The 15,447-nt window shown below is 34.1% G+C and overlaps 1 protein-coding gene across 2 annotated transcripts in view; it reads left to right on the forward strand.

The window, feature by feature from the left end:
- Nucleotides 1-15,447, forward strand: part of Sptlc3 (serine palmitoyltransferase, long chain base subunit 3) — a 153,879-nt gene that overhangs the window by 46,656 nt on the left and 91,776 nt on the right. For both annotated transcript variants that reach the window (XM_013512291.1, XM_013512292.1), the window contains exon 3: nt 1,167-1,352. In XM_013512291.1, coding sequence (XP_013367745.1) covers nt 1,167-1,352 — 186 coding nt within the window. The remainder of the gene's footprint in view (nt 1-1,166; nt 1,353-15,447) is intronic.

The following is a 15,447-nucleotide window of genomic DNA, read 5'->3' on the forward strand; positions in this document are numbered from 1 at the left end:
AGTCCACTGAGCTAGTCCACTGAGCAAACATTGATGCAGCTACTATGTGAAATCAGTTAAGCAATAATCATAATATTTGATGTTAAAAGTCTACTTTCCACTGAATGTTGATACCTTAAAAAAGGAAAAGTTTTTTTAAATATTTATTTAATTGGAAATATATAGAACAGTACAAAAATAATATAATAACACCAGAGGACCTCCCTTTAGATTCAACAATTAACATTTTCTCAGACTATCTTCATATATATATATATATATATATATATGTGTGTGTGTGTAATTTGGGTGAACTGCTTGAAGGAAAAATTACAGCTGCAATTATCCTATCATTTAATATGTCAGCATGCACCTATAAGAATTAAAATATCATTTTATATAATAATTATTCTTTCCTATAAAATTAATGATTCTTAGTACTATATATTTATAGTCCATATTTATATTTGCACAACTGTGTAAAGTATATCTTTTTCATCAGTTTTTTCAGAAAAATTATTTTAAATAATCCAGTGAAGGAACACATACTACCTTGGCTTATAGTTTCTTTTAAACCCTCTATATCTGTCCTTTCTTTTACAAGAATTAACTTTCTGAAAGACCCAGCCAATTGTCAGATATAAAGTGCTACATTGTGGATTATTTGATTGTTTCCTCATGATGTCATTTATTGGGCTCCTCTATTTTTACATTTCTACATAATCAAAGTTATATATAAGAGTTCCAGTAATTTCAGGTTAAACATTTCATAGTTGATGCTGTTCATAGTTGATTATTACAACACAATGAAACTCCACATGGCTGACCTTTGTGATGTATTTTGATAAACTGGTTCAGGATATGACTCCAGGTTTATGATTAAGCAGTAATTTATGGGGTTGTATTTTGGCACTTTGCCAATATTCTGTTCCTCATTATCTTTTCACCTAATGTTTTGAGTATCTTTGAGAATTCTTTCCTAAATCAATTATTTCATTAGACGTTATAAAATAAAATTTACATTTATGACATCCTCTTCAATAATCATTTTCCAGTTTTTTCCAAGAAGCTTTTGCAATCTTAAAAATGTTTCTTAAAATTTAAAAGCTAGAAAGTAAAAAAGGTTAAGTATCATAGCATATTTTAATAGAAAATGGCTAAACTTGGGTTCTCTTTTGTATTTTCAGCAAAATGGAAACTCAAATTTATATGCAAAGACTGTTGTTGAGTCCTTCGAGGAACCACCTCTTCATGCTTTGGTTACCACATACATGGGATATGGAATTGCAACCCTGTTTGGCCATTTCAGAGACTTTTTGAGAAACTCAGGACTAGAAAAGTGCAATGCAGCTGTAGAGCGAGAAGAACAAAAAGTACGTATGCACATCTCCCAGGATCTCTGTCAATGTCTACTCGCCCCCAAAGTATTCTCAGAAGTGGTGATGTAAAATGGTATGGTAGAAGTATGATATGCCAAGGAACTATGCAGGGTTACTTCCATTTATCCCTACCCCCAAACCCATTCTGTTGGATTCTTAGACCTATTTGTAATTATTGACCAACTACTAATTGTCAGATACTAAATTTAAGATTTTCCTATAGATTATCATGTTTAATTCATATGACAACCTCATGAAATAAAGATTAAAATATTTTAAAAATTAAAAACTTCAATATGTAAGAGCAAGGACACTTGAATAAGAGTTTACTTTGGTCTTCTAGTTGCAGGTTGAATGCTATGTATACTCCATCCTAAAATAGGAAAGTATGTTTGAGTGAAATATTTCACATTACAGATATATTGCACTGGATAATTCTTCAGTATAAGAGGCTATCCTGTGCATGGTAAGAATTTTAATATTATCCCTGTTTTCCACACACCAGATTAGGCATTAGCACAAACACACCCACTTGCTGTAATCAGAAATTCTCCCAGAAGCTGCCAAAAATTTCACTGGGTGCTAAATTATCCATGATTTAGAACCACAAATCCAGTTACTTTTGATAGTAAACCTATAAAAATCTATATCATCTTGTTTTTGCCCAGAGCTGAAGGACAACCTGGAAAATATTCAGAGATCTATAAAGATGTATCGTGTTATGTTTTCCAAATTGGTTTTAAAAATTTAGGATGCCATGAATTTCTTTATTTCAAAAAATTTCTTTGAGACACCATGAGTATGGACACGGATCATTCCATGTAATAGAATCTTGAACACATCTATGCAACGAATATAGGTGAGGCACAAATCTATAACTTTTAACAACTAGTATCTGAGGGAAGAAAAGTATATATTACACTCACCAATGAACAAATTGCACAGAACACTTCTTTTGAAATGCTTTTAAGACTAAGTTATGACTTCAAAAGAAAATTATTATTATACTCCCTCTTACTGTTAGCAAGCACTTCACCACATGTGCTCTAACAAGTAATATGTGCTGATATTTGTAGAAGAATAAACAGAGCCTGCCATCACAGAACTTGAAGTCTGATTTGTAAGCAGACTCACAAGAAATTTACCTTTAAATGGTGATATTGGAGAAGACAGTAATGTGGGTCAGAGGGATCTGTGCCTTGTGACTCCTTTAGGGAAACCAGAATCCATGATTCTGGGGCGTGAACGGTGAACAGCAGTTTACAAGTAAGTGAGGGTACAAATGAGGAAATTCTCATTAAGGATACTGCTTGTGCCAAAGCATAGGTTAATTCATTAAGTCAGATTCTTTCTGGACATTTGTTTTATGCCAGGCCTGTACCAAAATCTGGTGATACAAACATAAGCAATGTAGCCATAGTTCTTGTCCTCAGAAAGCTAAAACAAAAATATTAATAGAATCAGATAAGCAAGAGAGGCATCGGGAGCAAAGAGAAATTTTTAAGTGAACTTGGTGCTCAGTGAAGCCATCTTAGAGGAACAGAAAATTAAATTTGAATCTGAAGGCTGAATAACAAGCAGTAAAGTAGAATGTGAGACAAAAAGAGGTGTTGGGGGCTCCTTAAGGAGAGGGAATATGGTCCAATATGGTCCAGGGGTAAGAGAAAATAATGTTCATTCAAAAAAACAAGGAATTCCAATGACCAGAGTGTTGTAAGTGGCAGTAGAGCTTTGAGAGGCAAAGGGATGTTTGACAGGCAACCAGAATCAAGACTGTAATTTTTTTAGAAGACATGTTCATGTACTATAAGAACAATTAGAAAGCAGTGAAGTATTTCAGTCAGAAGAACACAGATTTGTAGATGTACAAAGGATGTTCTCTCTGCACTACCAGTATAAGAAATGAGTTGCAGAAAGACAACAAAGACACACACTAAAAAATTTGGATGAGACAGTTGAACTGTGACCAAGGGAATAACAACTGGGGTAGTGCTAAGAAATAAGACCAAAATATGTTTAAGAGATAGAGTTAAATATGATTGAATTGGCCTGGAGAGTTAGAGAGATGCACAACTTGAAAATCATACCCAGGTTTAAAACTTGAGCAGCTATATAGAAAATGATATTATTTATTGAGATGAAAAATACAAAAGAAAGATCCATTTGGAAGAGTCACTTTTTGGTCAAACTGAGTTTGAAGAATTGGCACCTAAATATAGGGATCTAGACCTCCAAAGAAAAGTTTCAGGTGGATATTGTAGCATCTTCAATATATCTTTAGCACCTGGACATAAATCTAAGACAGAGATGTAGACAAGATCTCCCAAGGCTCCCAGAAAAAAGAGAAAGGATGAGAAGCAAACAAACTCCAGATAATCAAATGATGTCAGGGGTGGAATCCAATTCAAGACAGAAAAAAAGGAGTCAGGGGCTGGGGATTTAGCTCAGCGGCACAGCGCCTGCCTGACAAGCACAAGGTCGTGAGTTCAATTTCCGGTACCAGAAAAAAAAAAAAAGGAAAAAAAGGAGTCAATCTATAAAGTTTATGATAGTTCAAAACAGACCATTTGTGCTTGAACTAATAAATAATATTAGATAGAACTGAAATGGATAGAATAAAAAGAGAATCATCGTCTTTGTACTTAATGCATGGTAGATGAAAGAATACAAAATAATCCTGAATTATTGCTTGGGGAGACACCTGGATGGCAATATGACATCCATCGAAAGGAAATGATTCTATATTAACAAATGGCAGTAATGGCAGAACCATCAAAGGTCTCTGTCTATCTAACAGAGAACTCTGGAGTTCTAATTAACTGAAATTGCTATATTGTTTGCGATGAGACTCAACCACTCACAGTACTTCATCTTTTCAATACCACCACTAGCTCATACTTCTGACAATATCCTTTCTTTATGTTAATAAGCTGCTTGAGATGTACCTAGAACTCTCTTGATCAAAATATACATTATACTATTTTCCAATGACCTCTGAATCTTTTTAGCAGAAATCAACATTATTACATTCTAAGAGCTGGCCAAAAAGAGTGCAGAATACATTGTCTCATAAGGCAAAGTAGCCATTGATAAAATGATACCAGCAAAGAGAATATGTTCTTCTTCAGAAACATACTGTCTCTCCATTCCTTTATATATTTCTATATTTTATAATTTATTTATAAAAACTTTACCATTTACTTTTATTTAGGAACCTTTTAATCATAATATTATTTGAGTACTGTCTTTTTTCATTGAAACCATCTTCTATTTAATTATTGGTAGCATTTAAAAAGCCTATTGACATTTTCATAATTTATTCTCAAATGTGCCACTTTAATGAATTCTTTCCACAGTTTCTACATAGTTACACTGGAATTTGTTTGAATTTGTCATAGAAAATGCATATTGTCTATTAGGTTCATTATTACAGGAAATATTCTATTCCCTTACAACACGGGAAGTGCCTGGGACTCAGAAATCCACTTGTCCAGAGGAACTGAGGTGCCTGACCCATGCCCCTACACTGTGGGAAGGGCAACCAGCATGGGAAGCATCTGGGATTCAGCAACTGGCCCAGTCAGAGGAACATAGGTGCCAGACCCACCCCTCAACACCACGGGAAACCTCTGGGACTCAGCAACTAGCTTGGTCAGAGGAATTCAGTGTCTGGCCCATCTGCCTATACCACAGGAAGGGCAGTCAGCACAGGAAGTGCCCAGGACTTGGCAACTGGCTCAGTCAAAAGAACCAGGTGCCTGGACCACCCCGCTACACCACAGGAAGCACCTAGGACTCAGAAAACAGTTTTGCCAGAGGAACCATGTGCCTGGTCCATCCCCCTACACCACAGGTAGGACAGCAAGCATGGGAGGAGCCCAGTACATGGCAACTGGCTTGGCTACAGGAACCTGGGGTAAATCCACTCTAACAAGGGGAAATACTTTGCATACAAACTCTTAATTTACAATTGGTACTGTTATATAACTGTAGATTTGCTCCTAGGGTCTAAAGTACAAAATCAGTAGTTATCACAGTTTACCCATTTCTAAATTTTGCTTGATACCACCATTATTAATAATTGCACTACTGTAGCTAGGATGTCATATCTGTGTAATCAGTTGTTCTCCCTTGTGTAACAATATTTGGAAGCTCTGGGGTAATAACCTCAACACAGCTATACGCCTAAAGACTGGTGACAGAGCCAAATAGAAATCAACATCCCAATCTAAATTAATTGGAAAGGTAGGATCTTGGGACAGACACAAACCAAGAATATCTGACACACAGAAAATATCCTTAAAGAGCAAACTTTTCCTGGAGAGGTGGTGATACTAGTGATATTTACTGCTAAAAATCACAAGAATCAATACAGAAAACAAAATAAAAACTTTTTGAAAATAGAAAATGTCAATACAAGGAGCAAAATGCAATCTCAGACATCCAAGCCCAACCAGAACAAGTCCAAGAGACATCAACATAGAGGAAATTGGAAGTCATACACCTGAAATTTCTAAAATGATAGAAACTGAAGTAAAGAAACAACTCCAGGAGGCCACAGAGAAAATCAGATCAGAAATAATCTCTCATGTTAAAAATGAAATGACAACCAAAATGAAAGAATTGCTCAGTATATCTAAGGATGATGTAGGTTAAAAAATAGAGGAGCATAGAAAAATAATGGAAACCTTAAATCAACAATATAGGAAAGAATTAGAATGCATGAAACAGATTCAAGAGATATACAGGAAATTAAAAATTCCATTTAAAGCTGGCAAACCCACTTGAACAAAACTGAGGACAGAATTTCAGACCTTGAAGACAGTGTTGTATATATTGACCATGAAAGGAAAGGTCTCTTAAAAATAATAAGGAACCAGGAAATAATTCAGCAACTGCAAGATGACAGAAACAAAAACTATAGAAGATTGATAGGTGTCAACAAAAAAGCAAGAGTTAACACAAATGACATATAAAGACTATTGACAGAAGTTATAGTAGAAAATTTCCCAAGCATGAGAAAGGAATTTGACATACTGCTAAGAGAGGCATAAAGAATACCAAGTAGCCTTAACAAAAATAAATCTACACCCACATATATAATAATCAAGATCCCAGAAAATCAGCACAGGAACAGAATATTAAAAGCTGTTAGAGAAAAAAATAGATCACTGTTATGGTTTGTGTCTGCGTGTTCCCCCAAAGCCTCATGCAGTCATGGGGCAGGCTTTTAGAGTTTGATTAATTATGGGTGTGAGAGCTACACCCACCCTGGGGTGGATAGTTTGCATATATAAGGGAGAGGGAAAGGGTGCATGAGGCCATTCTGCCCGGGTGTGTGTTGGTTGCTTTGCTGTGTTCTGCCACCATGAGCTGTAGCTCTCTGCCATTTGCCCCCCTGCCTTGTAATCTGCCAAATACGGACTGAAACCTCCACAAACTTTAAGTGAAATAAACCTTTCCTTCCTTAATTTTGGGCATCAGGTATTTTGTCCCAGCAACGAGAAAAAAGTAACCAAGACAATCACCTATAAATAAAGCCTATCAGAATCACAGCAGACTTTGTAACACAATTAAGTCAGGAAGAGCTTGGAGTGAAGTTTTTCAAGCCCTAAAAGAAAACAACTTCCAACCCACAAGTCTGTCTTTCAAAATTCATGGAGAAATAAGAAACTTCCATGACAAAGATCTACTTCAGAAATTCATGATCACCAAACTAACCCTACAAAGAATATTGAAAGATAATCTAGAAAAATAAAAATGACCATAATTCCAAGAACAACAACAGAAAGAAACCAACAAGCAGAGCTAGCATTTAAACAGAGGGGTAAAGTAGGGAACCAACAGCAGGAAAATAATATGAGAAATATGACAAATACATATCAGTTTTAACCAACCAATGGAAATGGCCTCAATTCACCTATCAAAAGAAAAAGACTGGCAGAGTGGGTCAAGAAACAGAATCCAATGATATGCTGTATACAAGAAACATATTTAACATAAAAGGAAATTCATGGACTGAAAGTCAAAGAACGGAAAACAATACTCCATGCAACATGAATCCTGGAAAAAAAAGCAACGATGGCTAGTCTGTTCACAGACAGCATGAACTTCAAATCAAAAATGGTCAGAGAGATAAAGAAGGTCATTACATACTTGTTAGGGTAAAATATCAAGAGGAAGAGATAACAATCATATATATATGGTATATATATATATATCATATAAATGTATATATATATATATATACACATTGTATATGTGTATACCATATATATGTGGTATATATGTGTATACCATATATATATATATATATATATCAAGCACCCAACTATATAAGAAAAGGATTAATAGACATGAAAAATCAAATAACCATACACATATATATGTGTATACCATATATATATATATATATATATATATATATATATATATATCAAGCACCCAACTATATAAGAAAAGTATTAATAGACATGAAAAATCAAATAACCAATAACACAATTGAAACAGGGGAATTTAACAGCCCTTGCCACAAAGAGAGAGATCAAGTAGACAAAAAAATCAACAAAGAAAATAATAGAACTGAACAAAACCTGAGAAAAATTAACTTAGTAGATATTTACAGTGTTGTACCAACAACATAAGAATACACATTCTTCTCAGCTGTATATGAGATGTTCTCTAAAAGAGACCATATACTAGCCCATAGAACATGCTTAAGTAATCACAAAGGAATTGAAATTATCCCATGCATATTATCTGAACACAGTGCAACAAAATTAGGAATTAATGACAAAAGAAATGCAAAAAATCCATAAACAAATGGAAATTACATAACACCCTGTTGAACAAAATATGGGTCAAAGATGAAATGAAAGAAGAAATTAAACATTATCTACAATCAAGTGGAAATGCAAATAAAACTTACTGGAACCTGTGGAACACAATGAAAGCACTCCTCAGAGGGAAATTTATTACAGTGAATTTTCACATCAGGAAAACAAAGGACCACAAGTAAATAACCTAATGCTGTACCTCAAGATTCTAGAAAAAGTAGAGCAAGTCAAGCCCAAAGAAGGGAGTAAACTATAAAGAACAGAACCAAAATTAATGCAACTGAGATGAAGAAACCAATACAAAGAATTAATGAATCAAAGAGTTGGTTCTTTGAAAGAACAAACAAAATTGATAACCCACTTATTGAGAAAGGAAAGAAAAAGTCCGCCTTCATGCAATAAGGAATGAAAAGGGTAAAATCATTACAGATCCTGAGAAAATTCAGAAGACCATCAATGCCTACTTTGAAAATCTTCACTCTCATAGGATGGAAAACAGAAGAAATGGACAGATTCCTAGATACATATAAATTAACAAAACTGAATCAAGAAGATATAAAAATTCTAAATGACCCAATATCAGTTAATAAAATTGAAAACATAGTTAAAAACTTACCAACAAGGAAAAGCCCAGATCCTTATAGATTCATTATTGAATTCTACAAGAAATTTAGAGTAGATTTAATGCCAATACTCCTCAAACTCTTCAAAGAAATTGAAAGGAAAGCAATTCTCCCTAAATCATTTCTGGAGGCAAGTATTACCCTGATACCAAAACCAGAGAAAGACCCAACCACAAAAGAGAACTACAGGCCAGTCTCCCTAATTAACACAGATGCAAAAATCCTCAATAAAATACTAGCAAACAGAATGCAGCAAATCATCAAGAAGATTATACACCTTGACCAAGTGGGATTCATCCAAAGGGATGCAGGGAAACAAAGGACCACAAGTAAATAACCTAATGCTGCACCTCAAGATTCTAGAAAAAGTAGAGCTACTCCTTTCTATGGTTCAACATATGCAAATCAATAAATGTAATACACCATATCAACAGAACCAAAGATGAAAACCACATGATCATCTCAATAGATGTGGAAAAAGATTTTGACAAAGTTCAACACTCATACATGATAAAAAAAAAAAACCCTACAGAAAAATTGGAATAGATGGTCTTTATCTCAATCTGATAAAAGTCATCTATGACAAACCAATAACCAACATCATGCTAAATGGACAAAAACTAAAAGCTTTCACTCTAAAATCAGGAACAAGACAAAGATATCCACTATCACCACTACTATTCAATATAGTTCTGGAAACATTAGCCAGACAATTAGAGAAGAGAGAGAAATAAAAGGAGTAAGGATAGGAAAGGAAAAAGTTAAATTATCATTATTCACATATGACATGATACTCTATATAGAAGACCCCAAAAACTCAACCAAAAGACTCCTAGAAGTCAAAAGCAAAATCAGTAGCACAGCTGGATTCAAAGCGAACACTCAGAAATTAATAGCATTCCTATATACAAACAACGAACTCACTGAGCAAGAAATCAGGGAAACCACACCCTTCACAATAGAATCCAAAAAATGAAACACTTAGGAATCAGTCTAACAAAGGAAATAAAAGATCTATACATTGAAAATTGCAGTACTCTGAAAAAAGAGATCAAAGAGGATTTTAGGAAATGAAAAGATATTCCTTTCTATGGATAGGGGGACCCAACATTATGAAAATGGCCATACTCCCAAAGCTGTTATATAGATTTAATGCAATCCTGATCAAAATACCATTGGCATACCTCACAGATACTATTTTCTAGAGAAAATATTCATAAAATTTATTTGGAACCAAAAGAGATGCAGAATAGCAAAAGCAATCCTGGGCAACAAAGGCAAGGCAGGAGGCATCACAATCCCTGACTTGAAATTATACTTCAAAGCTACTGTGATAAAGTCAGCATGGTACTGGCAAAAAAAAAAAAAAAAAAAAAAAAAAAACCAGACCTGAGGATCTATAGAACAGGTTAGAAGATGCAGACACCGCTACAAACACTCAGGGACCTTATCTTTGACAAAAAGGCCAAACATGTTCACTGGAAGAAAGATAACTTCTTTAATAAATGGTGCTGGAAAAAGTGGCTTTCTACATGCCAAAAACTAAAACTAGACCTGTGTCTATCACCATGCACTACACTAAAGTCAAAATGGATTAAAGATCTAAATATTAAAACAAAAACAATAAATTTACTGGAAGAGAAAGTAGGTAGAAATCTTGAAGACACAGGGGTAAGGAAAGAGTTCATGAACAAAAACCAAACTGCATGGCAAATACTTCAAAGAATCAGCAACTGGGATCTTATCTTGTTAAAAAATTTTTGCACATCGAAAGAAATCACCAGTGGAGTGAACAGAAAGCCCATGAGTTGGGAAAAAATGTTAGCCAACTGTCCCTCAAAGGACTTCTATCTTGAACATATAAAGAATTAAACAAAAATAAGGCCCCCAAAATTTAAGAACAATCCAACAATGGTCATCTGAGATAGGTACACATTTCTCAAATGAAGAAATACAAATGACAAAAAAATATATGAAAAATGTTCAACCTCATTGGTCATTTGGGAAATGCAAATTAAAACAACTCTGAGGTTCCATCTCCCTCCAGAAAGAATGGCTATCGACAAGAAATCAACCAATAACAAATGCTGATTGGGATGTGGGGAAAAAGGAAACCTTCCCCACTGTTGGTGGGAGTGAAGACTGGTACAATCACTGTGGAAATCAGTATGGATATTCCTCAAAAAACTAGGATTAAAGGTCCCATTCGATCCAACTATTCCCCTCCTGGATATTTTCCCCAAAAAAATGAAAACATTATACCAGTGTTATATGTGTACCCATGTTTATAAATAGCACAATTTGTCATACCTAAATCTTGGAAACAACCCAAATGCCCATCAACTGAGGAATGGATGAAAAAGATGTGATATTTTTATACAATGGAGTATTACTCAGCTATAAAAATAGATAAACGAGGCTTTTATAGGTAAATGGATGCAATTAGAGACCATACTCATAAGTGAAATAAACCAGCCTCACATGTGTAAACATATTGTCTCCCTAATGTAAGAAACTGAAAGAATAAATAAGATCCAAAAATTACAATACATATAGTGAAAGGGAAATAAACTGCTCAAAAAGAAAGAACTGTGATGTGGGAAAGAGGAAAAAAAGAAAGGGAAAAAAGATATATATGTATATATAGAAAAGATAGCTAAGATAATTGTACTACTAATTTCTTTTAGTTCATTGAAAGAATGTTAGTGCTAATATTATTTGATCAATTTTGCAAGCCTATATCTTGTCATCTGAGCAACTACTTTAAGATAACAATGTGCAATATAATAACCATTGTTAATTTCCTATCATATTTTGAAATTGTTTATCATTTTTATTGGATTTTTTGTCTTTAAAATAAAAAAAGAAATTTTCTAACTATGTTATTTGACTCATCTAGACTTCTTTTGTCTAGTCTAGTTTTTTTTTTTTTTGCTAACTTTTTACAAGAAATTCAGATTAATGTCTTTCCCTGTGACTGTGGATTTATTGTGAGGAGGGATTCTTCCTTACATATTTGAAGGCAATTATCAGACACATAAAAGTCTTTGATTTTACTACTGCTTGGTGGGTTTTCCTTTCATCTGGCTTTTTACCTTAAACTCTATTTGCCTGACAAATATTTATACATTTATCTTTTCTTCAATAGCTATCTCTTTATTTTCAGTCTTCATAATTCTCAGAATATGTGTACCTTTTTAAAGCAGCCTATAGATTGATTTCAAACAAAGTTGAAAGCTTCTATGGTGTAAAAACATATTAACAATTAGTTGAACATACAAGACTGCTTTTTTGTAGGTTAAAAAATTTGTTAAACTTTGGAAATTCCATATGAATAACCTAGCATTTTATTGTCTCATATATTTGTAATTATTATCTTTGCTATCTTTCTGTTTTACATTCGTATTACTGTCATTATTTAAATTTTTAATTTTAAATTTCTCCTTTTATATCTTCATGCATTTGTTTCAACATATTTCAGCCTTTTTGTTTTTGTTTTTTAAAAGTCTAGCTTTATTTGGATATAACTGAAAAATCTGTATATTTTATAGTGTGTAATATATTTTGACAAATACCTTGACAAATAACTGCAGTGATCAAGCTGCTTAATATCTTCACTTCATTAATTACCTTTTTTCCTTTTCTTTTTATGATGAGAATACTTCAGGGTCTATTCTCTTAGAAAATTGAAAGTATACAATGTATTATGATTAACTACAATTACCATCCTCTATATTAGTTCCCAGAATTTATTCATCCAGAATAATTAAAACTTTGGACCCTTTACCAACATCTCATCCTAAATTCTTCGATTCCCCACACTCTGGATGCCATTATTTTACTCTTTGCTTTTATAATTTTGACTCTTTAAGATTTCACATATAAATAAGATCATGCCATATTTGTGATTTTGCGCCTGGGTTATTTCACTTATATAATGTCCTCCTGGTCCATCCAGGTGTGACAAATGAGATTTCCTTCTTTTTTCAGGCTGTATAGCATTGTCTTGTGTATATAATGTCACTTTTTCTTTATCCATTTACCTGTGATAGACACAGGGCTGTTTTTGTCTTGACTATTGTGAGTAATGACAAAATGAACATAGGTATGCAGCCATGTCTTGTATATATGGATTTAACTTCATTAAGATATATATCCACAAGTAGGTTTGCTAGATCATGTAGTAATTCATATTTTTTAGAAACATCTATACTGCTTTCCATAATGGATGCACCATTTCACATTGAGATTTGATTTTTGTATAAGGGAAGAGACAAGGGTCCAATTTCACTCTTTTTGATGTAGATATCTAGTTTTCCCAACACCATTTACTAAACAGTTTGCTTTTTCCCCATTGTGTGTTCTTGGTTCCTGTGTGAAAGATCAGATGATTATAAGTTAAAGATTTGTTCTCTTAGAAAATTGAAAGCGTATAGTGCATTATGATTAACTACAATTACCATCCACCACTTCACATTACCACCGCCTGAATGACCAGGTTCCCTTGCTTCAACATCGCTTTCTCAACACCCATCATCTCCTGTTTCTTCTGTTATAACCATTCTAACAAACTGAGGATATATCTCATTGTAGTTTTAATTTGCCTTTCCTAATGATTTGTCATGCTGAATACTTTTTCATAAACCTGTTGGCCACTTGTGTGTTTTCTTAAAGAAATATGTTTGGATTACTTACCTGTTTTTCATTGGGTTATTCTAATTGGGTTATATTTTTAGCTGGACTGATATTTTTAATATGGTTATCTTGCTCCTGAGTTGAATTTATGATATATTTCTAATAATGAGCCTTTATTGTAAATATGGTTTGAAAATATTTTCATTTATTCTGTAGGTGTCTCTTCTATTGGTTATTTCCTTTGCTGTTACTCAGGCTTTTTAGTTTGCTGTGGCCTCATTTGTCTATTTATCATTTTGCTGCTTATGCTTGGAGTGTCATATCCAAAAGAAATCATTTCTAGACCAAGCCAAAAAGCATTTACCCTTAGTTTCCTTCCATTACATTTATGCTTTCAGAAGTTATGTTTAGGTTTGTTTGTTTGTTTGTTCATTTGTTTATAGTACTGTGAAATTAACCCAGGATTTTCACACCAAGCTATATCCCACATCCTTTTAAAATTTGCTAAAGTAAGGACTCATTAAGTTTCCCAGACTAAGCTCAAACTTGTAATCATCCTGCCTTTGCTTCCTGGAGTGCTTGGACGATAGGCTTGTACCACTATGACTAGTCTTGCTTAAGTATTTAATCCATTTTGATTTGATTTTTGCATAAGGGAAAAGATAAAGTTCCAATTTTGTTCTTCCTAATGTAGATATCTAGTTTTACCAACACTATTTACTAAAGCGTTTGCTCTTTCCCCATTGTATGTTCTTGGCACCTGTGTAAAAGAGCAAATGGTTGTAAGTGTATAGATTTACTTCTGAGTTCTCTATTCTATTTCATTGACCCATATGTCTATTTTGCTGCCAATATGATGCCATTTTGATTACTATAACTGTGTAGTGTGTCTTGAAAAACCCAATAATATCTTCTCAATTATTGAAAAAACCTATGGGTTATTAAACCCATAACTGCAAGTCATCTTTCTGTTGGGACTCCCAATTATCTGCACTGGGACATTGCTATTGCTCTTCCTTTTAGTTACTGCTACTGAACATTAAGCTTAGTCCTGTGGGTACTATTACTGCTTCTTACTTGTTAGCCCAATAGGAGGAGGGTGAAAGGACCTAATTTCCTAGTCAGTCATCCTGAATGTCACCTTGGTATCACTCTTCACTCTCAACTAGAACCTGCCCTACAGTTACTTTTTACCCACTCCAGAATTTGCTGCAAGTGTTTTGAACCATAGTTTCCTTGGGTTTTATCTCTTATTCATTAGATCTTATTCACATTGTGTCCTTTGTGATTCTCCAACATGTATGATTCATTGATGACCCTCTGCATTATCTAAGCATTTGAGACTTCATTTTGTTTCCTAAATGTCTATTTTTGTGTCCCGTTATGGGACTTTGAGAGGAGTGGTATAATACACAAGTACCAAATCTAGTGCCTTTATTCAATCCCCATCTGTGCTAGCTTTTCTTTACTAAGACAAAATGTGTGAGGAAAAACAATTTAAGAGGAATAAAAGGTTACTTTGGCTCACAGTTTCTGAGTTTCAGTCCGTTGTCACTCGGCCCCATCACTTTGGGCAGAACATCATGGCAGGAGAGCAAATCCACCCACCATATGGGACTGGGCAAAGGAAGTGAGGAAAGGAAGTGGGGAAAGGGTGCATCCCCAGTGACTTCCTTCCTTCCACCAGGCCCCACCTCCTGAAGGTTCTGCCATCTCTGAATAGCTTTGCAGGGTGGGACTAAGCCTTTAACAAATAAGCCTTTGCAGAGCACCTAAAATATGACCTATTACACCATCTAACATCTTAAAAATTAAATTTAGCCACCTTTCCTTTGAGATTCTCCTACTTCAAAGAACTGTCTTAAATGTAGTCACCCTTATGAACAAGAAGAAAAGCACAAAACTATTTTATTAGTCTGAGCTGCATGGTGAAAGAAACAGCTATTTTCTAAAAAGAAATAATAACATCACATATAATACAAGTATCCATGTAGG

Source organism: Chinchilla lanigera, unplaced genomic scaffold (assembly GCF_000276665.1).
Source record: "Chinchilla lanigera isolate Chin_1 unplaced genomic scaffold, ChiLan1.0 scaffold00014, whole genome shotgun sequence".
Classification (NCBI taxonomy): domain Eukaryota; kingdom Metazoa; phylum Chordata; class Mammalia; order Rodentia; family Chinchillidae; genus Chinchilla; species Chinchilla lanigera.